This window comes from Dendrobates tinctorius, unplaced genomic scaffold (genome assembly GCF_039654945.1).
Source record: "Dendrobates tinctorius isolate UK_male_01 unplaced genomic scaffold, ASM3965494v1 ptg000312l, whole genome shotgun sequence".
Lineage (NCBI taxonomy): Eukaryota > Metazoa > Chordata > Amphibia > Anura > Dendrobatidae > Dendrobates > Dendrobates tinctorius.
This window is the reverse complement of record NW_027361979.1, coordinates 3414050-3441540: the sequence shown is the minus strand read 5'-3', so window position 1 is coordinate 3441540 and position 27491 is coordinate 3414050. Positions and strand designations below refer to the sequence as shown.

The 27491-nt window shown below is 49.5% G+C and overlaps 1 protein-coding gene across 2 annotated transcripts in view; it reads right to left on the bottom strand.

Moving 5' to 3' along the window:
• The window catches only part of ELAPOR1 (endosome-lysosome associated apoptosis and autophagy regulator 1), a 402340-nt gene that overhangs the window by 209758 nt on the left and 165091 nt on the right, over positions 1-27491 (bottom strand). For both annotated transcript variants that reach the window (XM_073561048.1, XM_073561047.1), the window contains exon 3: positions 14925-15102. In XM_073561048.1, coding sequence (XP_073417149.1) covers positions 14925-15102 — 178 coding nt within the window. The remainder of the gene's footprint in view (positions 1-14924; positions 15103-27491) is intronic.

Here is a 27491-nt window from a genome sequence, read left to right as displayed (position 1 = left end):
CATGACAGCACCACGAGAGAGGGGATCCGCCCTATAGGAACAGGAAACCTACAGATACAAAAGGGCGGCACCTCTCCCACACATCAGTTGGATTACAGAGCTTGAGAGGCTACCATGGTTAGTACACAACATATCATATATACAACCTATCTACCCTATTTAACAGAATTATTTCATACCATCCATCTCCCACATAAGGTGATTCTATGAACAATCTTCTAAGGAGTGCACCCCTATATGTGAACAAGGGAGGGAACTAAGGGTGCTGTCATGGGCCTCCGAAAAATACCGTTACCGGTACGTAACTTAATACTTTATTCGGACTCCCATGACAGCACCACGAGAGAATTACAGAGATGTAAACTAACTTAGGGAGGGACTACAGCCTGCAGCACCCTTAGCCCGAAGGTGAGGTCTGAGGAGGCACCCATGTCTAACCGATAGTGGTTAAAAAAGGTGGAAGGAGATGACCAGGTGGCCGCCTTACATATTTGATCAATTGATACTCCAGATCTCTCCGCCCAGGATGATGCCATGGCCCGAGTGGAATGTGCCCTCAGGTTCTGTGGAGCCGGACCGCCACCTGCTGTGTAGGCAAGAGAGACAGCCTCACTAATCCACCTTGCTAATGTGCGTTTTGATACTCTGTATCCTTTCCTGGAACCTTGGAAGGATAGGAATAATGCGTTCTCCTTCTTCCAAGGATCCGTGGCTGCTAAATATGTCAGTAAGCATCTTCTAATATCTAACGCCTGGAGTTTCTGCTCTTTAGGGTTGGTTGGGTTAGGGAGGAAGGAAGGCAGAACTATCTCCTGTGTCCTGTGGAATTGTGTTGCTACCTTGGGAAGGTATGCTGGATCTGGCCTTAGGATTACTCTATCCTGTAAGAACTCTGTGTAAGGAGGCAATCTGGAAAGTGCCTGTATATCGCTCACCCTACGCGCGGATGTTATTGCTACCAGGAATGCTGTCTTAAGAGATATAATCTTTAGTGAGGCGGAATCTAAAGGTTCAAACGGACTTTCTGTCATGGCTGTAAGGACTAAGTTTAAGTCCCACGGTACGCATCTGTCTTTGTGTATAGGTCTCGATCTGGCCGCTGCTCTGATGAACCTTGCTACCCAATAATCTTTTGCAATATCAGCTGCAAACAGGGCCCCTAAGGCTGAAACTTGTACTTTTAGCGTACTTGTGGAGAGACCCAATTCGAAACCTTTCTGGAGAAATTCCAGAATATGTTTCGTGGGAATTCCATCTCTGATGTCAAAGTGAAAGGTGGACAGGAAGCGTTTCCAGGTCCTAGCATAAATATTAGTGGTGGTTAATTTTCTGCTTCTTAGGAGGGTGTCAATTAAGTTCTTGGAGAACCCTCTATTTTTTAATAGTGACCTTTCAAATACCACGCCGTCAAATGAAGTCCCGCTACTTGTGGGTGGCTGACTGGCCCCTGGTAGAGGAGATCCGGAAGGTTCGGCAGTACCCAGGGATCGCCTACCGACATGGTCCTCAACCACGCGAACCAGGTCCTCCTGGGCCAAAAGGGGGCAATCAGTATGACTCTTGCCTGATCCTCTCTGATCTTCCTGACTACCAGAGGAAGAAGATTCAATGGTGGGAAGGCGTATGCCAGAGAAAAGTCCCATCTTATCAGTAGGGCATCCACCGCCAGGGGATTTTCCCTGGGGTTCAGAGAGCAGAACAATCTTTCTTTTCTGTTTTTTCTGGTGGCAAAGAGGTCTACCATCTGCGGACAATCTGGCGGTAAATATCTTTGTTCAAAGCCCATTCTCCTTGTCTTAGAGCCTTGCGGCTTAAAAAGTCTGCTCTTACATTGTCCTTTCCGCTGATGTGGAGCGCGGTCAAAGATAGACAATTTCTCTCTGCTATCTGGAGGAGCCGTTCTGTTATCTGCATCAGAGCGCTGGAGCGGGTTCCACCTTGGTGGTTGACATATGCTACCGCTACCTGGTTGTCCGAGTGTATCCTCACATGATGGCCCTGCAGGTAGATAATGAGTTTCTTGACTGCCCACTCTATCGCCAATAGTTCTCTCTGGTTGGATGAGATTTCAGAATTAGAATCCCACTGGCCCTGTACCACTATGTCCCCCATATGGGCTCCCCAACCGAAGGAACTTGCGTCTGTGGTTATAATACGGGTTATCTGTGTTATCCAGGGCACCCCTGACGCTAGGTTCTCGCTTTCAAGCCACCATCTCAGTGATGTAACAGTTGAGGGGCTTAGACACATCCGACCTTGTAAGGAGCCTCCAAGGGCCCTGCTATTAATCAAGACGTCGTTTTGAAGGGTTCTGGTATGGAACTGTGCCCACATTACTGCTGGGATGCATGAAGTTAGAGAACCTAACAGGGACATGGCCTGTCTGAGGGTCATAGATGGATTATCCATTGCCCGAAGAACCTGCTCCTGTATCTTTTGTAATTTATCTAGTGGTAGCAGGCACCGCTGAGTGTCTGAGTTTAGTATCAACCCTAAAAATTTCTGTATTTTTAAGGGCTGGAGTCGGGATTTCTCGTAGTTTAAAATCCATCCCAGGTTTTCTAACCTGGATCTAGCTTTTTCTATCTGGGATTTACAATGACCCACCGATTTTCCTACAATCAAGAAATCGTCTAAATATGGAATGATTAAGACGTCAACCTCTCGTAAGTGAGCCATAACTTCGGCCACTAACTTTGTAAAAACCCTGGGTGCTGCTGAGAGACCAAAGGGAAGGGCTCTATACTGAAAATGACGTACTGTGCCCTCTACTGAAACTGCCACCCTCAGGAACTGCTGGAAGTCTGTATGGATAGGTACATGATAGTACGCGTCTTTCAAATCTATTACTGCCATAAAACAACCTTTAAACAATATTTTTATTGTTGTATTAATGGACTCCATTTTGAATTTATGATTAATCAAAAACTCGTTAAGGGAACGAAGGTTTATAATCGTTCTGAATGTGTTATCAGGTTTCTGGATTAGAAACAGGGGAGAGTAAAACCCTCTTCCTCTTTCAGCCTCTGGAACCTCTACCAGAACATTTTTCTGACATAGGTTCAAGACTTCCGCTTCTAAAGCCGCTTGTTCGAGATGAGAAGATCTTAAGGGGGTCAGTTTAAAGGTGTCCCGCGGGATCTGGGTAAATTCCAACCTAAGCCCGGTGGATATTACCTTACGCGCCCAGTCACTATTCGTAATCTGTGACCATGCCGGGAAGAAGGATGACAGTCTACCCCCTACGGGAACCGCTAGTCATTGATTTGGTTTCTTTTGATCTCTCGACGAGCGTGTAAACATATAGCCCGTACCTCGTCTCCTTCTGTCTTCCCATCTGGGTCGATCTCTAACAGGCGAAGAGTTGCGCCTTCTCCCCTGGCCAAATCTCCTTCTACCAAATGGGCGACGGTAGGACGCTGATGAAAGGTTTGGGAACCTTTTCTTGTCGTCCCCCGCCTTTTCAAGCAGCTCGTCTAGGACAGTTCCAAACAAATATTCGCCCTCACATGGAATCGCACAGAGCTTTGCTCTGGACTGGATGTCTCCCTGCCAGCACTTTAGCCACAGGGCTCTGCGAGCTGCGTTAGAGAGACCTGCTGCTCTGGCGGCCATTCTCACTGCATCCGCTGAGGCATCTGCCAGGAAGGCTGCTCCCTCTTGGATGGTCGGTAGGGCTCCAAGAATTGTCTGTCTTGATGTACCCTGTTTTAGTTGTGACTCCAACTGGTCCAACCAGACCATCATGGACCTGGCCGTGCACGTTGAAGCCACTGCTGGTCTTAAGGACCCGGCCGCCATTTCCCAGGTGTTTTTCAGGAAAGTATCAGCTTTCCTGTCTAAGGGATCTTTAAGGGATCCCATGTCCTCAAAGGGGAGCGAGGATTTTTTTGATGCCTTCGCAATGGCAGCGTCTAATTTGGGGGCTCTGTCCCAAGAACTTACTGCCGGATCGTCGAAGGGGTATCTCCTTTTGAGGGCTGGTGGTAGCGACCCTCTTTTGTCCGTTTTTTTCCACTCTCTGTGGATCAGATCCTGTATCTTTTGATTTAACGGAAAGACTCTCCGCTTCCTCTGTTCCAGCCCACCGAACATGACATCCTGCATGGATAAATGGGGCTTAGGCTCCTCTACCTCCATTGTCCCTCTGACTGCTTTGACCAGCTTGTCTACCCGGTCAAGAGGCAGACAAAATCGCCCCGAGTCCTCTTCTCCTGAGGAGGACGAGGGAGATGAAGCCTGGGAGTCTCTGCTTTTTCTCCACTCTACCGAGGAATCAGACTCCGCCGGGACCTCGCCCCTTAGACTTTGCGGCTGAGACAAGGACTTTAGGGTTTCCATCATTTCTACCCTGACAATGTCTCTCAAACTCGCCGCTACTGCAGGCGACTCTTCTGCCACCGTCTGCTGAATACAGGGGGGGCACAATCTTTTGAGGCACGCGTCCGGTAATGGGCATGCACAGAGTGCGCATTCCCTATGCTTATTTTTACTTGTAGCTTTTTTTCCCTAGAAAAAGAAAAACACAGAAGGGGGTCCCGTCACTGAGTGAACTTTCACGAAGATCACTTACCAGTGCCACAATCAAGTACCGGAGAACGAGGGTGATTTCTTTCGGTCGATGCTCCTGTCTGCCTGGAGGAGCTCTTACGAGTGGACTGGTCACTTCGTTCCGCATTACTGTCACGGGACCCTTTCTTTTTCTGTTTGACCTGCCGAAGGTCATCCAGGGGCGGCAGTGATGTTTGCCGCTGCTGCCCTTGCTTCTGCCGCTGCTGCTGCTGCTCTCGATCGCTTTCCATTACCACTGCTGCTGCTGCACACTGCTGCATGTAGTAATGTGGCCAAGGCAAGGAACCCTGCCCGGGTCCCGCCTAAATACCCCTCCTCCGGTCAGCAGTATCCATGCCGCGCCCCTCCCCCCCCTTAACGGAGCTCCCTACCCCAGCTGGCGCCCGACCCCGCGCCATCGGTGTTTCCGATGGGCGCCGCCATCTTGGAATCGCCGCACATGCGCAGTGGCGCGCTGACCCGGAAGCGCCTCCTCCGCCCGCCCCCTGACGTCACCGCTACCCCGGAAACGCCGGAAGCCCCGCGGGACGCCCGGGAGCTCCGGAGCAGCGCCCGGTCGCAGCCCCCTGCCCAGCGCTGCCAACCTATCTGCGCCGCCGGAGCCGGGAATCCCCGGGGGGGTATACTTACCGGCGGCGGCTTAAATCCGGAGACGGACATCCTCCGGACGCCGCTCCCTGCTGTCCGCGCCACCGCCGTGATACCCATCCTGGGCCACCGTGGCGCCTTCCAGGAAATCCGAACCAGGCCGAGGTAGGAGACCCCCTCGCTACCGGTGTCGGCTGGCCGGCCTGGGATCCAATTCTTCTGTAGGATCCCGTCCCCTCAGGAACAGGAAACCAACTGATGCGTGGGAGAGGTGCCGCCCTTTTGTATCTGTAGGTTTCCTGTTCCTATAGGGCGGATCCCCTCTCTCGTGGTGCTGTCATGGGAGTCCGAATAAATGTGGATTAAATCCACGCTTCCAGCATTTTCATTTGTTTTTGCCACTGCTGTTTTGCGTTGGCAAAAACAGATGAAAACACTGCAAGCGCGGATTTAATCCACATTTTCCTACCAAGTATACTGCTTCATATGGTCGATGACCGGCCTGTGGATCTACGGCAGCCGACATCTTTACAAGATTGCATTTACTGTCACCTTGTGAGCAACTTTCTTGGGGATTCCTCCATCTGATTTGCGGGATAAGCCCCTATTTGAGCTTTGTGTCTCCATTCTTTTTTAACTAATAATCACTCAGGTCCTGGCAGTTTTCCTTAAGAATGACCACTACCACAGCCTCCCTCATGGACAACGGCAGTGCACCACACTCCAAAGCCTCCTCGCATACCACCTTTAGTCTAGGTGATACCATCTCAACCAACTATTTATAGATTTTGCCAGGAAGTTCTTCCGCCCCCGGAGCCGTATTATTTGTCATAGACATTATAGCTGTTTCAACCTCCTCTTGTGTTAGAGGCTCTTCCAATCTCTTCCTGTCACTCTCTACAATCCTAGGGAGTCCCGTTGCTCCAAGAAACCGTTCCATCTCTGCAGATGAGGCTCCTGACTTAGAAGTATATAGCTAATCGTAAAACCGACTGAAAACTTCCAGTATATCCTCTGTATCCGCTACCTCCATCCCCTCATCAGTCTTCAGTTTGCATACAAATGAGGATTCCCTCTGTGCTGCAGACACTACTGATAGCAAATGCCCCACCCTTTCTCCCTCATCGTAGAATTGTGCCTTCTGGAAAGCTCTTTTCCGCTCTACTCTCTTTATATATAGTTCGTTGACTCCCTCCTGAGCTTCCTTGAGCCCGTTCTGACTCTCCACTGATGGTTTCACTATCAGTTCCCTTTCCACCCCTTCTAAATCTTCCATCACTGCCCTGTCTTCCGATCTAGTTTTAGACTTACATCTAGAAATTTCTCGAAACATTAGACCCCTCAAATATGCCTTCATGGCATCCCACACCACTCGCCTGTCAGCACTACCTTCATTAATCTGCCAATATTCATCTAATTCCCCTTTATTGCTTCCATATTAATATGTTCTAGCCATAGTGGATGGAACCTCCACCCACTTCCCTGTCTAGACCTTCTCCCCGTCTTTTTAATAAGCAACTCCAGAGGCTTATGGTCTTAGATCACTCTCGGAAGATATTGCACTCCACAAATCGATTATGTCAACAATTCATTACCTAGCGCCAGATCAATTTGTGAGAGAGATCCATGAGTAGCAGAATAGCAGGAGTAACACACCACATCCTCATTTATCGCCCTCCACATATCTAACATTCCAAGCGCTTTCACATAGTTCCCAAATGATGTAAAATTTTTGGTCGCCTTTTCCTATTGCCTGTTAATGTCTGTCCCATCCCTCATCCATCACATTATTAAAATTACCAACAATTAACAACGGTAATCCCGCACCCCTTTTGTACAACTCTATCACCTCCTGGATCTTCTTCCCCGAGTACGGAGGTGATATGTACATGGCCACTATACATAGCAATTGTTCATAAATTTTACAAAAACTTATTGGCCTTCACTGTTGACATGGCTTTCAATTTCCTCAAAGGGTGTGGACGCTCCCACCATCAACGAGACCCCCCTAGCGTATGAGGAGTATGTGGAGTTATATGCCTTCCCGGTCCATCTTCTCTTCAATGTCTCCACATTCTCCTTAATTAAATGTGTCTCTTGAAGGCATATCACATCCGGCCCCCCCTTCCTAATATAGACCATAATCGCTGCTCTTCGCATTCCATCAGACAATCCCCTCACATTATAATTAATAATTTTAATGTCATCACCCACCATATTCTCCTATATGTACACATTCCCAATCCCATAGAGGACAGTACTTCTCCCAAGAACCCCTAGAACCAACCCATAGCCTGAAGGGCCTTCCCCCTCCCCACTGTTGATGACATACCAAACCAATACCAAAGACTCCCAATGTGTTTCTCCCCTCTAAACCAGAGAGTGGGTAACTCTATATCTAGTAAACTCTTTGTGAGTTATCTCGAAACTTTAAATTACATTCAATTCCTCCATTTCTCCTCCGCTTCTATGTGCTATCATCTACAGTCCCTCCATTAACTGTGATAACTAGAATGCAGGAACAAAAAGTCTCTTTATAACAGCACCATCCATCGCTCCTCTTTCACAAGTATACGACCTGCCAGGTCTTTCAGCGCGTCTTCTCACTTCTCCCTTCGTTTACCAGCTCTGATCCTTTTCTCGTTCAAGTCCAGCCACTTAGTTGCCTCCTCTGGAGTTGGAAAAAAATGAACAGATCCCAGAGCCACAACCCTGAGCTTAGCAGGATACAAAGTAGAGTACGCCAGTTCCATATCTCTCAACCTTTTCTTCACCCCCACCATACCGGATTCTTTGCTTCTGAACTTCACCGAGTAGGCGGGGTATATGGACACTGTTTGGCCATTAATACTCATATCCTTAGCCGTTCTTGCCTTTCAAAGAATAATGTCTCTATCTCTGTAATTAAGGATCCTGGCTAGGATGGTACGTGGGGAGGAACCTGGAGGGGGGCCTCATGGGGACTCGATATGCTCTCTCCACTGCAAACAGCTTGGTCAGATTGTTAGCTTGTTTCTTTTACCGACAATAGAAGAATCCCTCATCACGGCTGTTTGACACATCGCCTACATGTGTTTCATACCGTCTACACAGTGTCAACCGTGACATCCATTTATATTATCATTCTCTTTTATAGTACTACTAGACGGTGGCCTGATTCTATCGCATCAGGTATTCTAGAGTCTCTGTTAAAATAAAAAATAGTGATATACTCACCTCCCGACAGCCCCGGACTCTTTCTCTCCTCTCGCCATGCTCCCGGCATCTTCCGGTCCCAGTAATGCTTAGCGTGAAACACCGCTGATGACGTCGCGCTCTCGCGAGAGTAACGTCATCTCCGGCCCTTCTCGCTAAGCATTACTGGGACCAGAAGATGCCGGGAGCATGGTGAGAGGAGAGAGAGTCCGGGGGCCGTCGAGAGGTGAGTATATCACTATTTTTTATTTTAACAGAGACTCTAGAATACCCGATGAATACCCAATAGAATCGGGCCACCATCTGGTGTATTATACTCCTGTTACACCTGTCACTGTTCTGCTCTTACCTAATGTATTGTACTGCAGTTACACCCAGAGCTGCTGTCACTGTTCTGCTGTTATCTAATATATTGTACTCCAGTCAATCCCAGAGCTGCAGTCACTGTTCTGCTTTTACCTAATGTATTGTAGTCCAGTTACACCCAGAGCTGCAGTCACCATTCTGCTCTTGCCTAATGTATTATACTCCTGTTTCACCCAGAGCTGCAGTCACTGTTAAGATCTTACCAAATGTATTGTACTCAAGTTACACCCAGAGCTGCTGTCACTGTTCTGCTTTTACCTAATGTATTGTAGTCCAGTTACACCCAGAGCTGCAGTCACTGTTCTGCTGTTACCTAATGTATTGTACTCCAGTTACACCCAGATCTGCAGTCACTGTTCTGCTGCTACCTAATTACCTAATGTATTGTACGCAAGTTACACCCAGAGCTGCAGTCACTGTTCTGCTGTTACCTAATTACCTAATGTATGGTACGCAAGTTACACCCAGAGCTGCTGTCACTGTTCTGCTGTTACCTAATGTATTGTACTCCAGTTACACCCAGATCTGCAGTCACTGTTCTGCTGCTACCTAATTACCTAATGTATTGTACGCAAGTTACACCCAGAGCTGCAGTCACTGTTCTGCTGTTACCTAATTACCTAATGTATGGTACGCAAGTTACACCCAGAGCTGGAGTCACTGTTCTACTGTTACCTAATTACCTAATGTATTGTACTCCAGAATATGTACAGGACTGTTCCTGTGTAATGAGCGACGCAGCAGTGATGCCTTTAACGGCTGTAATGTGCCTGTACAATAAGCAATGCGGCCGTGTTGCCATGACGACTAAGCAACTGTCTCTGATTGGTCGCGGCAGTTAGGCTGCGACCAATCAGCGAGGTGGGATTTCCATTACAGACAGACAGACAGAATTAGACAATTATATAGTAGATATAGCATGTACTGTATATAATCTATTTCATTTCTATTTAGTATCCCAATGCAAAAAAGGCATTTAGTGCACTTATTCATGCAGTTTTTGGTACTTCTATAGGGCAGTGAAAGTGCATAGAAAATGTAAGAGTTGAAAATTGCTGTCCACAGATGCTCTCCATCCAATCTCATTGAGCTACAACTAGTTTGCACATCTAGAAGCTGAAGTTTTCATCCCTTATTCTTTGCAAAGCTGGTTGAGAGATATCCAGTTGTGTACCGCTATTGGTGGCAGACCACGTAGCTGCCATGGGGCCCGTGAATTGGAGGGACTCTGTTCCAGCGTCAGCACTGGGCCCCTCTACCCGGTATCACACATTCAACTATATCAGCATCCCAGCCCCGCTGTGCAGAGCAGTGAAGACAATGCTTCAGAGAGCAGATCAGAGGGAAAACGATGAGAATTTTTTTTTTTTTTTAAATCAGTGAGTACATTATGGTGGCTACAATACTGTATGGAGGACTATAAGTAGTGCATTATACTATTCAGAGGACTATGGGGAGAGCATTTGTGGCGCCTCCAGGAGTATGGTCGCCACAGTGGCATTGCCTTCCTCCAGGGAGGGTGATGTCAGGCTTGGAAGCAATGAAGGGTCTCTCTGGCAGTTGACCATGCAACACAGTTCCCACTCCAGGGAAGCAGAGGGAGCTCTGAACCAGAATTGGGGGAGGAGTGCTCTCTGAGGGCCAGGAAGGGAAAGGAGTCAGTTAGTGTGAGGAGGCCGAAGTGTGTAGACGTGGAGAGAGAAGCTGGGAGACTGAGCGTAGTGGAGAGCTCGTCCCCAGCTGGAGCGCATGATCTGGAGCCTGGTCTCCACGGTTGTATGGATACTGAAGGCCCTGCAACAGAAACCAGAGTAATAGGGAGCTGTAAATGCTCTATTCCCACCTAAGACTCGGAGGCACAACAGCAACGGGTGAGCCAAAGGAGATAGAAGGCTACAGCTGTCTGCCATATGAGGTAGATCCAAAAGGGAAGAAGAAGGAGGAACTTCAGCGTAACACAGTACTGCATTTATCTTAAGTAAGCGCTAGGAAGGAGACCACACAACCTATCTGCATAGAGACATTTCTGAGTTGCTTCCAGGCTAATCAGCTCCTGAGCCATCTGTAATCTGGACCCTGGACTGCACTTACAAAGTAAAGGTAAAGAAACTACACTTTGTTGTGTCCTTGCCTTCCTCCCGCAACTTCTTCAGCACTGCTACATCTCTGTGCCAGACACTGCACCCTCTTCCTCAACACCTATCCTCTTCATCTACTCTGCTCTGGGACTACAGCCCTGCCTGTGGAGGGCTACACCATCATTGCTGCACCCCTCCATCTGTCCCAGAGGATCTGTCTGCAGCATTGGCTTAACACCTCCCTTGCCGAACACCACAGGTGGCGTCACGAATCACTCAAACTTTAATTTCATCACTCAATCCTCTTTTACATGGGCGCCCGGGGCCACAGACCGGGTCACCGCTACTGTGACATTCCCCTCTGAAGGACTGGCCCGGTACCGAGTACCCCACAGCCCTGGGAGGGGGACCCATATTATACTATGTAGAGGACTATGGGTTGCATTTATACTATATGGAGGACTATGGGTTGCAATATACTATATGGAGAACTATTTGGAGGGCTATGTGGGGGCCATTATACTGTATAAAAGCAAGTATACAGTGTGAAGGTTTGTGTTTCAACCATTATACGGTGTGGGGCCATTATACTATATGTAGTCCCATTATACTGCATGAAGGGCTATGTGGGAGTCACAGTTTGGAGATCATACTGTGTTTGGGTCACCATACATTACCGGAGGAGTTGAGGGGGAGTAAAGTAGGGTCATCATACTGTGGGAAATCTAGGGACTTCAATAGGAGGAAAAGTGGAAAAATACTTTGAAAGGGTTTCAAAGTCGTAAGGTATGCTCTCGTGACCCACCGAATATTATTTAATTATTTATATTTTGTTGGCGGGGGGGGGGGTCACAATTGAAACTTCTACTATGCATCAGGACCCATAATTTCTATGTATGCCCCTGGACAAACCCCAAAAGACTTTCAGCATTAAATGCATTGAAAGGTGGTCAAAGTATTGACTCAGGGAGACTTAATAAAAATGCACATCACAATTTTAAGATTTAGATTTTTAAAATATTTAGAAAACCATGTATAATTTCCTTTACTCTTCATAAACACTTGCTACGCTTTGATGGTATATCACATAAAATTAAAACAAAAAAATTAAAATATAACTAAGTTTGTCTGTGTAATGTGAAAATTTTCACAGGCTATGAAGTTAATGGTGGCCAAAAGGCTCCTTCTTAAACAATAGTTGGAGGTTTCCATCCTTACTTAAATCAATTTCATAGCACAACTGAAGCATTTCCTAACAGAGGCTAGGCAAGATGCTGAAAAGAACAAGGAGGTCAAGTCAGGCAATTTTTTTTGAAGATGGAAACAGTTTATTTAGAAATGTTGCAAGGGGAGAAAATTCATCAGACAGTGACTTCATTTCCATGAGACGGTGGTATTTATTTTGAAATTTAAAGGGGACATTGGCTAACCTGCAAATAGATACCAATATACCGTACATGATTTTGATCCATTTTGCCTATTCTGGGTCCTGAACCAAATCCTCTGAAGTAGTTGTCATGTGTTTGGCCCTATACAACATACATATGCTCTCCCCTCACCCAGGAGCTGTGATATGATTATGGTGCCCCTGAGGGTTCAGTCGCCACAGAGGTACTGCACCTTCTCCTGAGGTGTAGTATCCCACTCCCCAGGAAAGATGGTAACACCTGACCAGACTCCTGCACCTACATCCAGCACAGACACCTTAGAACAGCAGAGCACCTTTATGGCAGCTGCTTTGGTTCATGAAGGGTGCTGGGTGGAGCTTAGATTACACTGGAGGGGAAAGCTGACAGGAACTTAGGTCAGTTTACCTCTCTGCGGTCAGAATCCCCATAGAAAGGGAAAAAGACAGTTCCCCCACTGGGGGAAGAAGGGAAAGGATGTAGATGCAGCAGCCTCCTGTGAGCTGGAGCTGCTAGCAAGGAAAGAGAAAGAAAGAAGGATCAGTTGTTCAGAAGGAAGATAGATAAGAACGGAACGTGAGGAGGAGAGAGACTGGGGACTAGGGCTAGAGCAGAGCCCTTTCCTAAATTTAATGCGTCAAGGCCGGGCGCCGGTATCCGAGGCTGTGTGTGATACTAATGATCCTACAGCATAAACCGGAGGAATAGAAGTTGTGACCACTTTATTCCCACCTAAGACTCGAAGACACAGCAGCAACGTGTGTGAGCTGGGACAAGATTGTATGGAGTCCCCGAAGCAGGCTACAGCTGCCTGTCATGCGAGTGGAGCTATAAGTAACATCATGAAAGAGGAACTTGACTGTAATTCATAACTACAAGTACTTCAGATTAGCGCTAGAAAGGAGACTTTCAGAAAAGGCACACGGAAGGGAGTGCTGGAAGGGTGTATTCCATCTGCCTGGGAGTTGGCTGAGCCCCTGACCTGGAGGACACGGCACTGAAGCGGGCATCTGTCTATGCCAGAAACGTGTGTAAAAGTATCGGAACTGCATTCAGCTGTGTCATTGCCTTCTTCCTGCGCCAACCTTCTCAGCACTGCTACATCTCTGTGCCTAACACTACACCATCTACCTCAACAACTACTACTGCTGCCATGGGACTACAGCTCTGCCTGTGGAGAGCCATTACATCTTTGCTGCACCACATCATCTGTCCCAGAGGATCTGCATTGCAGCGCTGGTCCCCCTTCTGACCAGATACCACAGGTGACGTCACAAACTATCTACCTATAAAATTTTTTTTAGCTTCATTCCACCTATTTTACATGGACACCCATGGCCACGGATTGGGTCACCTCCACCGTGACACTTCCCCTTTAAGACACCGGCCCGGTATCGAGTGAATCCCCACACTTGCCCTGGGGGGTGCTCCATGATCAGACCATGTCCCAGTGTAAGATGCCCAAGCGCAGTAGTTGTAGGCAAGCTTTGGTCCCCACTCGCTCAGCCATCTTACAAACAAGGTATGTCTCAGTCCTGGTGTGCTGCTGTGTATGTGGTGCTTCCCACTTACTTATGGCCTGCACCCCCCCTTCTGATTCCAGGAATCCTTCTTCTGGAGCCAGTGCAGCAAATAATCCTGGATACACGTGGCTCATTAAAACCAAACTTTTACTGTGTGAATAGCAATCTGTACAGTATTTACAAGCAGATACAAAGGATAAGGCCCAACGGGTTATCATGTTTCCCACAAGTACCGGATACAACTTCAGCCTCGTTTCTCGGTATAGGTGACATGTCCCTCTGTTAAGCTTTCCTACCCCTAGGGAATCTTCCTCACCTCTAGCAGTATATCCGGATTGCAATACTTTCCACCCCATGTGGTCTGAGTCAATGTTTTCTTGTAGCTTCATAAGCGGAGTATGCTCTAGGCCCCCGACGCCCATCTTGAAGTTGCCCCTGGCCATTAGACGGAATCACACGGAAGGGTATTTACGGTAATCCAAGTATTAGGCTCACGTTGTCCCTAGCAGTCCGAGTTCTGCTGCTTACTCACTGCTGCCCTCTCATTGACTACTTGTCACTTCCTGCCTTTGTCACTAGCCCTCAGTTCCCCCTATCCAACTGGGCTGGCCACTCCAGTTAACCCTGTCCCAGCTAACTGCAGCCCCAGGGGTATTCTAACTGTATCACATACATGGGGATTAAACACATTTAACCTTTGAGTGTGAGGGAGCAATCCATCAGCTCCCACCTCTGTTAGACTTGTACAATAAGACACAGCCATTACACAGTACATAGCAGGGACACATTAATAAGATTACCTCAGCACAGGTACATTTTATTTTAACATATCCAATTGTGGAAGTTATTATTCCAAGATCTACTTATTAAAATTAACTTTTGTTTGTGGGAAAAACCCTTTAAGTTGCACCACAGGTAGAACATACAAAGAAAAGTAGCCAATACATCAATGTTTTTAAGCAACAAAAGAGGGGTAAAAACTTTGCATTGTGCAAAATCTTTTGCAACGTGGATGTTTTAACAAAATTTTGGATCAATTTCACCAAAATGTGCGGTACTGGGGAGGAGCCACCCCTCGTTGAATTAATCAAATTTGCCAGTGGTTTCTTTTTTTTTTGCTAGATATAAATATAAAAACACTGATAATTTTATCTCAATTTTAAACAGGATTTTTTTCTGAATTTTAAACTACTTACATGCTGCAGTTCCCGTACTCCGTTCCATATACGGTGTTTGAAAAGCTCGTAAATCCATGTGGAAGTTCTGTCCACTCCTCAAAATGAACACCTGTTCCCAAGGAGTATGTTCCTTTTCCACATGGAGTACATTCTTGCACAGCCATGTCTAGGTATTGCCCTGCAGCACAGGAGAAGGCTGGTGGGATAAAACAACAGCAAATAAAACAACCATAAATTATCATTATTCTAAATAAAAGGTTTCATGCAGAAAAAAAGCCACTTTGACTTGAGTCTACAGTGTTCTCCCCCTAGAATGCTACTCAATTGTAGATACAGTAATGGTAGATTAAAATATCATACTATGTGAAATGGTTAAATGACATCATACCATTTTCAGAACATTTTACAAAAACAATGTTCATGTTATTCTTATGCCCCTACTCAACTGTATCGGGGGCTGCAGTATGAACCCCTGAATAAAAAGGTATTCAGACTAAATTAAACTTTGGACTTAGTTTCATCTTAAATAATCAGTAAAATAATTGTGCTGTTAAGGGGTTATGACATTGCCAAGGAACAATAGCACGTTTTAGCAATGGGGAAACAAAGACTTCAAAAATATCTTTTAGACTCTGTTCACATGTATTGAGGATTGCATTGTCAATGTTCCTAACGTATAAAGCATGTCAGAGGCTTATAGTTTTTGTAAAATCTTTTTAAATGCAGTTTTGAAAAAGGCCTGTTTGTAGGTCTGAAATATTTGTCTTGGTTTTCATATATTTGAATAGGCAACTCTTCAGCCTAGTTGACTAACAATTGCTGGCAGTCTCAGAGCAGTTGATTTCACCATTAGTCCAAGTGCATGCATGTTCAGTAAAATGTCTAGATAAAACATCCATAACTGTGGATCTGTGTTACGCTGCGGACGCAGGTGACGAGAGTGGACCCACTGGGCCTTGACGCCGAGCCCTCCCCGAGCGAGCGCACCAAGTGGACCGACCCCTATACAGGGACCGTTAGGGAACAGACTCGGGAAGTTCTAGCGCCACGGCAGCCAGGACCAGGGGTCGGCTCAGGAGGGTGAACAGATGATGAGGAACAGAGGAAGATCCGGAGAGGAACCAGAATGACCAGGGTCCAGAGGCTGAGGAAGAAGGAGAAGGACGGAGGAGGATGGCGGGGGTCCAGGAAGAGGCGAACTGAAAAGGGAAGGAGACACAGGGGTTAGCAGGAGACACGGACCGGAGAGTCAGAGGAACACTGGGGACACAGGCGGAAGACACAGGGGTTAGCAGGAGGCAAAAGACACAAGGGGTTAACTAGTGCGCAGCTTGCAAGGGACTAGCAGCAGAGAGCGCGGCCTAGACAACCGAGAGGTAACTCAATAGTCAGGCGCCTCCACAAAGGGAGGGCGGCCTGAAATACCTGGTGGTGGCCTCTGATGGACCGGCCTCCCGACCTGGGTCAGGTCACGCCAGACAGGTGGCTGCCGGCAGAGGCGTGCGGCTTATCCCTCCGGCGCGTGAGCAGAGGCACAGTGCGCGCGGCCGAGGGAAGTGGAGGAGAGCGTCGGGACACCGGCCGCCGGAAAGCGAGGGGAGCGGAAGCGCGCGTGCAGGACGCGTCAGAGGAGCGAGTCGGGGCAGAAGCAGGAGCGGTGAGTATGGCAGCGGGAGCGGCGAAACGGGGAGCGGTGCTAACAGTACCCCCTCTCTTACACTCCCCTCCACTGCGTCTGGCTAAAAACCTCTTAAGAATGCGTGGGGCATTGATATTCTCCTGCGGCTCCCAAGATCTCTCCTCGGGACCAAAACCTTTCCAGTCGACCAAAAAAAACGTTTTACCTCTAACTTTTTTCGAGGCCAGAATGTCTTTTACTTCGAAGACGTCATCAGACGTGACAGGAAGAGGAGAAAGGTTCGGGGCCGGGTGAAACCGATTCACGACAACCGGTTTAAGGAGAGAGACGTGGAAGGAGTTGGGAACCCGAAGCGACGCAGGCAACTCCAGTTTGTAAGATACGTTGTCAAGACGTTTGAGAATCTTGAAAGGCCCAATGTAGCGCGGTCCCAGCTTGTAAGAAGGGAGCTTTAGCCTAATGTACTTAGCCGACAACCAAACTTGTTGACCTAGGAGGTAGGTTGGAGCATCCAAGCGTCTTTTGTCAGCGTGCCTCTTCATGCGCTCCCCAGACCTCCGGAGGGCCTCCTTAGTTTCGGACCAGATCCTAGAGAACTCTTGGGTCAGGGAATCGGCTGCAGGTACACCGGAGGAACCGGACAAAGGTAGAGGGACACCAGGGTGCATGCCAAAGACCACGAAAAATGGAGACTTGGCTGATGACTCGCTGGGATGGTTATTGTAGGAGAATTCTGCACAGGGAAGTAGATGGACCCAGTTATCTTGATGAGCGTTAGAGAACTGCTGTAAGTAGGACGCTAGTACCTGATTAACGCGTTCAACCTGACCATTGGACTGGGGATGGTACACGGAAGAAAAGTCCAGTCTTATCTCTAGAAGTTTACACAAGGCCCTCCAAAATCGAGAGGTGAACTGTACACCTCGATCAGAAACAATATGCTGTGGAAAGCCGTGGAGGCGGAAGATGTGCTGGATAAAAATCTTCGCCAACTCTGGAGCGGAGGGCAGCGCAGGTAGAGGAACAAAATGGGCCATCTTGGAGAAGCGGTCGACCGCTACCAGGATAGTCGTAGATCCGGAAGATTTAGGCAGATCCGTGATGAAATCCAAACCTATATGTTGCCATGGAACCGAGGGAATCGGGAGAGGAAGCAGAAGGCCGGCGGGTGGTCGCCTAGGAATCTTGACCTTGGCGCAAGAGGGACAGGAGGCCGTGAAGTCTGTCACATCCTGGCGGAGTGAGGGCCACCAATAAAAACAAGCGATGAGCTCAAATGTCTTCTTGACTCCGACATGTCCGGAAATTTTAGAGGAATGTCCCCAATGCAGTACCTTTTTTCTTTCTGAGTCAGGGACATAGGTCTTGCCGGGGGGAGGAGTAATCAGTCTCACCGGGGCCACAGTGATGATCTTAGCGGGATCGATAATGTGAGTTGGTTCCTCCATCAGATCAGGGGACTGCAGAGACTGGGACAATGCGTCCGCCTTGATGTTCTTTGGCCCGGGACGGAAACGCAATTCAAAATCTAACCGACCAAAGAAGAGGGACCATCTGACCTGCCGAGGGTTAAGTCTCTGGGCTGACTGGAGATATGCAAGGTTTTTGTGGTCGGTAAAGATGGTAAACGGATGGACCGACCCTTCAAGAAGGTAACGCCACTCCTCCAGTGCCAACTTTATGGCCAACAGCTCGCGATCCCCGATGGCGTAGTTACACTCAGCCGGCGAGAAGGCCTTTGAAAAGAACCCGCAGGTAATCAGTCGGCCGGACGGGGACCTCTGTGAGAGCACTGCACCTGCTCCGGTGGAAGAGGCGTCTACCTCCAGGATGAATGGCTTATTAGCCTCGGGTCGGTGTATGACAGGTGCAGTCGCGAAGGCTTGCTTCAAGCAGGAAAAGGCCTCTTCAGCCTCCGGGGGCCAGGACGAGCAGTTGACGCTCTTGCGAGTGAGACTGGAGATGGGTTTGATGATGGACGAAAAATGTGGCACAAATTGACGGTAATAGTTGGCGAAGCCGAGGAACCTTTGAATCGCCTTGACCCCCACTGGGCGGGGCCATCGAAGAATAGCCGACAGTTTCTCAGGATCCATCTCCAGCCCAGAATCTGAAACGATGTAGCCCAAGAAAGGCAAGGAAGACTGCTCAAAGAGACACTTCTCAAGCTTCGCGTAGAGGCGATTCTCCCGCAGACGTTGTAGGACCAGACGAACACTCCTCCTATGGGACGCCAGATCCGGGGAAAAAAATAAGGATGTCGTCCAGATACACCACCACGCAGGAGTATAACAAGTCTCGGAAGATATCATTGACGAACTCCTGAAAGACCGCGGGAGCGTTGCAGAGACCGAAGGGCATAACCAGGTATTCGTAATGCCCGTCCCGGGTGTTAAAGGCGGTCTTCCATTCGTCACCAGGGCGAATGCGGATGAGGTTGTAAGCCCCGCGTAGATCCAACTTCGAGAAGATGCGGGCTCCCCGCAACCGGTCAAAGAGTTCAGGAATGAGAGGCAACGGATACTTGTTCTTCACAGTAATGTTGTTCAGGCCCCGGAAATCAATACAAGGACGGAGAGAACCGTCTTTCTTCTTTACAAAGAAAAACCCGGCTCCGGCCGGGGAGGAAGATTTCCGTATGAACCCTCGAGCTAAATTCTCACGAATATACTCGGACATGGCCGTAGTCTCTGCAGGGGACAAGGGATAAATTCGCCCTCGGGGCGGAGTGGTCCCGGGTCGCAGGTCAATAGGGCAGTCATACGGGCGATGCGGGGGAAGAACCTCTGCCTCCTTCTTATCAAATATGTCAGAGAATGCCCAGTATGTGGCTGGTAGAGCCTCGGGACCCGAGGAGGCTGGTGGGGGTTTGGCCGGGCGGACAGACCCCAGGCACTTCTCTTGGCAGGGATGCCCCCAGCGGAGGACCTCACCGGAACGCCAATCCAATACAGGTTCATGTGTCCTAAGCCATGGAAGACCTAGCAGCACAGCATGGGAAAGGTTGGGAAGGACGTAGAAAGCGATCCGCTCCTGGTGCAAGGCCCCAATTTGCAGACACACCTCCTCCGTTACCAGGAACACAGATTCTCGTAGGGGTCTTCCATCTACTGAGGCGATGACACGTGGAGTCTTCAGGGAAATCACGGGAATCTGATACTTCTTCACCTCCTTCAACCTAATGAAGTTCCCTGCCGCGCCCGAGTCCACATAGGCCACCTCCGAACCACGTCTCTGACCCAAAACCAACTGAACCGAAAGGGTAAGGGGGTGAGAGGAGTGAGAAACACCTAGATCGGCCTCTCTTACCTGCCCTAGGTGGAGGAGTTTCCCGGTCTCTCAGGACAGGAGCGTAGGAAGTGAGACGCGCTGCAGCAATACAGGCACAGACCCTCCATCAGTCTCTCCTTACGGCGCTGTTCTGCCAACTTGACCTGATCCACCTGCATTGGCTCAGGCGCCGGACTGGAGGATGCCCCAGGGGGACATGGGCTGGACGGCCTGTGAAAAGAAGCAGATGGTCTAAGCGGTCTCCTATCCCTAGCAGTCTCCCTAGCGCGTTCCTGGAACCGAAGGTCGATGCGTGTGGCCAACGAAATTAAATCCTCCAAGGAGGTTGGGGTGTCTCGCCCTGCCAGCTCATCTTTAATTTTGCCAGAGAGACCACGCCAGAAGGCCCCAACCAAAGCCTCGTTATTCCACCGCACCTCAGAGGCCAAGGTACGGAACCGGATGGCGTATTGTCCGACCGCAAGAGTGCCCTGGGTGAGGCAAAAAATAGACTCCGTGGCGGAAGCCAACCGTCCGGGCTCATCAAAGACCCTACGGAAAGTGTCAGTGAAGGTCTGGAGACTGGAGACTACGGGATCGTCCCGCTCCCACAGGAGATTTACCCAGGAGAGTGCCTCTCCCTCCAAATGGGAGACAATGAAGGCAACTTTGGCCCGGTCGGTGGGGTACTGTTGGGGCAGGAGTTCGAAGTGCAACCTGCACTGATTCAAGAAGCCTCTGCACAACTTGGGGTCGCCGCCATACCGAGGCGGTCTACCAAGCCTGGGAGGCGGAGAGGGTCCGGGATCAGAACTGCGGGACGAATCGCGTCCGGCAGCTGACTGAAGGGAAAGCAGCCGATCGTCGACCGAAGCCATGTACGAAAGAATATGGGATTGGGTGTCCCGTTGTTGAACCAGCTCCTGCTGGAGGCTGGCCAGTTGGGAGGTGTTACCAGGGTCAGCGGCCTGCAAGGCCGACAAGCGGGAATCCATGGTCTTCATAAAAGACATAATACGGGTCTGGTTCTCCCTTAGGAAAACCAACTCCTTTTGGGCAGCGGCCCCGGCGGGGTCCATGGCCTGACTATACTGTTACGCTGCAGACGCAGGTGACGAGAGTGGACCCACTGGGCCGTGACGCCGAGCCCTCCCTGAGCGAGCGCACCAAGTGGACCGACCCCTATACAGGGACCGTTAGGGAACAGACTCGGGAAGTTCTAGCGCCACGGCAGCCAGGACCAGGGGTCGGCTCAGGAGGGTGAACAGATGATGAGGAACAGAGGAAGATCCGGAGAGGAACCAGGATGACCAGGGTCCAGAGGCTGAGGAAGAAGGAGAAGGACGGAGGAGGATGGCGGGGGTCCAGGAAGAGGCGAACTGAAAAGGGAAGGAGACACAGGGGTTAGCAGGAGGCACGGACCGGAGAGTCAGAGGAACACTGGGGACACAGGCGGAAGACACAGGGGTTAGCAGGAGGCACAAGACACAAGGGGTTAACTTTGGCACAGCTTGAAAGGGACTAGCAGCAGAGAGCGCGGCCTAGACAACCGAGAGGTAACTCAATAGTCAGGCGCCTCCACTAAGGGAGGGCGGCCTGAAATACCTGGTGGTGGCCTCTGATAGGTCGGGAGGCCGGTCCGGGTCAGGTCACGCCAGACAGGTGGCTGCCGGCAGAGGCGTGCGGCTTATCCCTCCGGCGCGTGCGCAGAGGCACAGTGCGCGCGGCCGAGGGAAGTGGAGGAGAGCGTCGGGACGCCGGCCGCCGGAAAGCGAGGGGAGCGGAGGCGCGCGTGCAGGACGCGTCAGAGGAGCGAGTCGGGGCAGAAGCAGGAGCGGTGAGTATGGCAGCGGGAGCGGCGAAATGGGGAGCGGTGCTAACAGTCTGTCAAGTCTTAAGCGTATTTCAATGTGTACATCTTGCTTTCCTCTCAGCCTAAAAGCGCATTCAGACATCCATGCAAATCGGCCTGAGATTGGACCACAATGCATAGACTGGTTGCAGGTCTCCCGAACCGAGCATGACAGCCTCATAGAAATTAATGAAGCAGTCATGCTCAGGTTGGGACAGCTGTGGGCAATCCGTGCATTAGCAGTCCATGCTGAAACAATTTGCACATATGTCTCGATGAGCCCTTAAGTGGATGAAAGAGGAGGCGTGACTTGGTCTGTATGCAGATTTGTCTCCTTGTTTATATCACAGGGGCAATGATCATTTGTAAGAATAGCACTGTCTCCGAGTACATTAAATGGGCGAGACTATTGTATGCTGCAACTTTTCCCACATAAACGACTGGTTTGTTTGTAAAAGCATTTCCCATGTGCACTAACACATTGACTTTCATTATTCAGTGTGCTGTCAGAAAAACAGGACTCTGATGTAAATTATGTCATATGTGTAAAGTGTCCAAGAGTGATAGTCATGACTGTCCCGCTGTCCCATAATACTGTAAATGTCGGCCAGGGCAGTAGTCGTGGCTGAAGTGTCGGGCATTTTACACCCTGGCCTCCCTCTACTGGAAAACGGTACCTTTTCTCTTGCATGTTACAATCAGTACTCCCGGTACGGTCAGCGTCTTCTTTGCTGCGCTGACTTGAAGCATATTTATTTACTTCAGGACACAGCACATCCACGTAGTATCCAGCATCACAGTAAAGACGGCACATTACTTCATCTTTCCCTTCACTGTTCCTTGCGTCACTAAGTGTTTCTGCGGGATGGAGCGTCTTAGATGACACCTCAGTGTCCTCCCTGTCAAGCGTTACCATGGTGAAGCATTCTCCAGTCCGTTTTGCCCCGGACATCATGGATCCAGCCCACGAGACTATCCGCCCATGGGTGGACATACCGCCCATTCAACCAGGCCCAGAGCCTCCAGGGGGCCCTTCAAGGCAGCTAATGATGAGGGCAATCTGTCCGTTTTCTCCGGGCCCGAGGCTCCGGGGGGCCCCTGGCCAGATTGCCCTCATGTGTAACGTCGGGCAGGGAGCGATCCAAGCAGGACCGCTGCCTGCAAGAGGGAATAGCAGGAGCCGAGCTGCAAGGACCCATCCTGCTTCCTGCCTGCTGCCCATACTTCCTGTCTGATACAGAGAGGAGTGCCGCTGAATGACGTCATCATTCAGTGGCCGCTGCTGTGTCAGAACGAGGAAGCGTGGGCGATGCTGCAGACTGGTGAGAGGAGAGAGGTGGTGTCAGTGTGTGTGTATGGATGTGTTTATTTATGATTGTATGTATGTATGTCTGTGTGTGTGTATGTATGACTGTGTGTGTGTCTGTATGTCTGTGTATGTATGTGTGTGTGTGTGTGTGTGTGTGTGTGTGTGTGTGTGTGTGTGTGTGTGTATATATATGTGTGTGTGTGTGTGTGTGTGTGTGTGTGTGTGTGTGTGTGTGTGTGTGTGTGTGTGTGTGTGTGTGTCGGTTAGCCTGGCCCTGGAGGAGATGGAGACATGAGGAGAAGACTGTGATGGGGAGAGAAGGCCATGATGCCTGGGGTGATGGGAGAAGGCCAGGAGGGGGTAATGGGAGAAGGCAATGATGGGGTAATGGAGAAGGCAATGATGGGAGTGATGGGGTGATGGAGCATGCAATGATGGGAGTGATGGGGTGATGGAGTAGGCAATGATGGGAGTGATGGGGTGATGGAGCAGGCAATGATGGGAGTGATGGCACAGGCAATAATGGGAGTGATGGGGATAAGACAATGATGGGAGTGATGGGGTGATGGAGCAGGCAATGATGGGAGTGATGGGGTGATGGAGCAGGCAATGATGGGAGTGATGGGGTGATGGAGCAGGCAATGATGGGAGTGATGGGGTGATGGAGCAGGCAAGGATGGGAGTGATGGGGTGATGGAGCAGGCAAGGATGGGAGTGATGGGGAGAAGGCAGTGATGGGGTAATGGAGAAGGCAATGATGGGAGTGATGGTGTGATGGAGCAGGCAATGATGGGAGTGATGGGGAGAAGGCAGTGATGGGGTGAAGGAGAAGGCGGCAATGATGGGAGTGATGGGGAGAAGGCAATGATGGGGGTGATTGAGAGGGTAATGATAGGGTGGTGGGGAAAAAAAGAAATGATGAAGTGGTGGTGGGGGAGAATGCAATGATGGTGGTGGTGGTGGAAAGGGCAGTAAATAGGGGTGGTGGAGGAGGAGGAAATGATGGAGGTGGTGGAATGGGCAATGATGGGAGTGGTGGGGGAGAAGAAAATGATGGAGGTGGAGAAGAGGGCAATGATGGGGTTGGGGAGAGGACAATAAAGGGATGCGAGGGGAGGAGGACAATGAGGGGTGTGGGGGATTGGGATGGGAGGAAGGGGGACTTATAATGGCCTTAGGAACAGGGGGAGGTGGAGGAAGACATTATTATCGCTTATGTCTAACACAGTCCCTTAGTTTATAGTGTACTCACTATGTCTAACATAGTCCCTTAGCATATAGTGTACTCACTAATTCTGTATTACACCATCCTTAGTTACATAGTTTCCTATTTTATTATGTATAACACCATACCTTATTACGTACCATCCTCTCTAGTTATATATGGTGCCGTCCCTTATTATATAGTTTCCTTTGCTGTTATGTATAGTGCTGTCTCTTACATAGTGTATTCTTGTTAATTTTGTTATTTACAGTGCCCTCTTTTATCACATAGTCCTCTCTCTTTTTAGATATAAAATGACTGCTGATCGAGGAGCCGGTGACCAAACTGCCCATTCACTTTAACGGTGACCTTCAATCTTCCTCTACTTCCTTCTTTTCTTCTATACACACACATAGACACACAAGGCTGCCACTAGGAATTTTGGGGCCCCATGCTGGCAAAATTTTCAGTGCCTCCTTGAGACTCCGCCCAGGCTCCACCCCAGCCCCACCCTCCATCCTGGCCCCAGCCATATGTTCTCCCATTCTGCCCTCATGAGTATCCATTCTGCCCCATATTATCTCCCAATCCTGCCCCTTCTGTTCAATGATCCTGCCCCATGATCCTGCCACCCCATTTGTCTCCATTGTATCCATCCTGCCCCATGATCCTGCACCATGTGTTTCCCATCCTGCCCCGTGTCTCGCATCGTGCCCAGTGTCTCCCATCCTGCCCCATTGTCACGCATCCTGACCCCTGTGTCTCACATTCTGCCCCCTTGTCCATTCTGCCCCCTCCTGTGTCTCACATTCTGGCCCCACCTGTGTCTCACATTCTGTCCCGTGTCCATTCTGCCCCTCCTGTGTCTCACATTCTGCCCCCCGTGTCCATTCTGCCCCCTCCTGTGTCTCACATTCTGTCACTGTGTCCATTCTGCCCCCGGGTTGCCGTTTTCAATAAAAATGCTCCCTCCACGCAGGTCAAGAGTGCAATCGCCGGCGAATGACAATGATGTCATACGCCGGCGACGTACGCACTGACGTCAGCTGCCAGTCTCCGATTGACTGGCGACTTAACTATTGACGTGCGGGCCCACACGCCAATAGGGTTTAACTGCACCTAGGGCCCAGTTTAGCCTGCCGCTAGGGCCCAGTGATCAGATGAGACAGCAGCCCTACCCTGCCCCAGGCTCTATTTCATTATGCACCTGTGTCTGGGCCTGTTTCACCCTTTATCTGTGGTTGCTGGTTTGGCAGTGTGGAGGTTAGATCTGAAATGTCCATGTCCAGACTTGGTCAGCCTTTATCTGCGCACGCCCTTTCTGGTGCCATGGGAGTGATTCAGAAGCGCTTCAGGTACATTTTGCATTTAATATAGTCTTGCTTTTAATACGTTTAGGAGGCCGTAATGGCACAGCGAATATAAAAAAACAGAGTAGGACTGCCCCATATGAGAATGCCTTGGCATGGCAGGGTGGCTCAAAGAATTGATCAATTGTTTGCTAAATGTCTCAGTTTAAAGTACAGTTAGAAATCAATATGTGCATATGCACTTTCTTTATGTATTGCGTTCTGACCATAGGCAGCGCTGGCTTCTCCCCTTTTTTTTCTGTTCAGGAGCCCCCAGATCTCCAGCTGAGCATCACGTACTGTAAATTGAATGGCAGATACAATTTAATCCATTTGGTAGAGCATAAGGCTCCTTGCTCCATCATTCTCTGTCCTGTAAGACCTACGGTGTACACTACAGCCTACAATACATCGTACTGGCAAAGTTGTCATAGTATGACAATAGCATTGAACTGAGTGTACAGGCCAGCTCTGTGTGTACAAGAATCAAGGGCTTAGTCACTTAGATTAGGGGAGAATTTTTTTTTGGGGGGGTGGCATAGAGTTTCCACTATTACTTTTATTAGGGGGCACTGAAGGGACATTATTACTGGGATAGGAAGTGCAATACTTGCTGTGCTCTGGGCACTGATAACCCACCCTATGCCACTTATAGTAGATACTAGATGGAGGGCGTTAATGTGACGATGGGGGCAGGCTTTGCAGCATTGAGAATCTCTCCCCCCATGTGCTCACCCACCTATCCACTTTCTCTTTCCCCATGTGCTGACTTCTCTTGTTTGTGCTCTGTCTTCTTTGACCTGTCTACCCCATGTGCTATCCCCTTGTCAGCTGTCTCTCTCCTTCCTGTGCTGTGTTGTCCCCTCTTGTGCTGTCCCATTTGAGCTTTCTCCTCCCTGTGCTCCGTCTCTCTCACCCCTGCCTATTGTTTAAAAACAGTCAATGAAATATTTTACCTCACAAAATGAATCCTCTGTGATCCCCTGCTGTAATGTCAGTATTGTCTTTCGCTCCTCCCCTGCCCAGGAGACGTGGTATGCTCTGTATACAGTCAGACACATACAATTTTTAAAATGAACTTTCGTGAACCCCTTTAATGTTACTGGCTTCCTCTGCCTGTAGACACGTCATGCATCTGCTGTCGGGATCAGCCGAATGATTCACTGCGCCTGAGCGGAATTCATGCCGGAGCAGTGCGACCGTGTTCCGCTGGTGGTACCATGCAAGAGGCTGCGTGAGTGTGTGTGAGTGTGTGTGTGTGTGTGTGTGTGTGTGTGTGTGTGTGGTGCATATGGTGTATAGAGTGTGTGTGTGGTGCGACGGTGTTCCACTGGTGGTACCACCCAATAGGTTGGTACCAGCAGCAGTTTCCATATTTAGACACCCATCACTTGGGTGTCCCAATATGGTGGTTGGTGAACTTCCTCTGCTTGGACTTCTGGGATACGGTGACATCTGGACAGAACAGGAAATTAAAACATTACAAGGCAGTTATCAATAATAAAACCATAAGAGCGTCACTCTGTCCGAAGCCTTTATAGACTGTGCAAGGATTGGGGGGTGAGAGGGTACCATACATCCTACGATAGGGATGGGGGGGGACCATGCATACCAGGATTGGGGGGTGAGGGGACTATGCATACCAGGATTGGGGGGTGAGAGGGCCATGCATACCAGGATTGGGGGGATGAGGGGTACCATACATACCAGGATTGGGGATGAGGGGACCATGCATACCAGGATTGGGCGGTGAGAGGACTATGCATACCAGGATTGAGGGGATGAGGGGACAATGCATACCCAGACTGGGAGGTGAGAGGACCATGCATAACAGGATTGGGGGGGTGAGGGGACCATGCATTCCAGGAATGGAGGGTGAGGGGACCATGCATTCCAGGATTGGATGGTGAGGGGACCATGCATACCAGGATTGGGGGGTGAGGGGACCATGAATACCAGGAT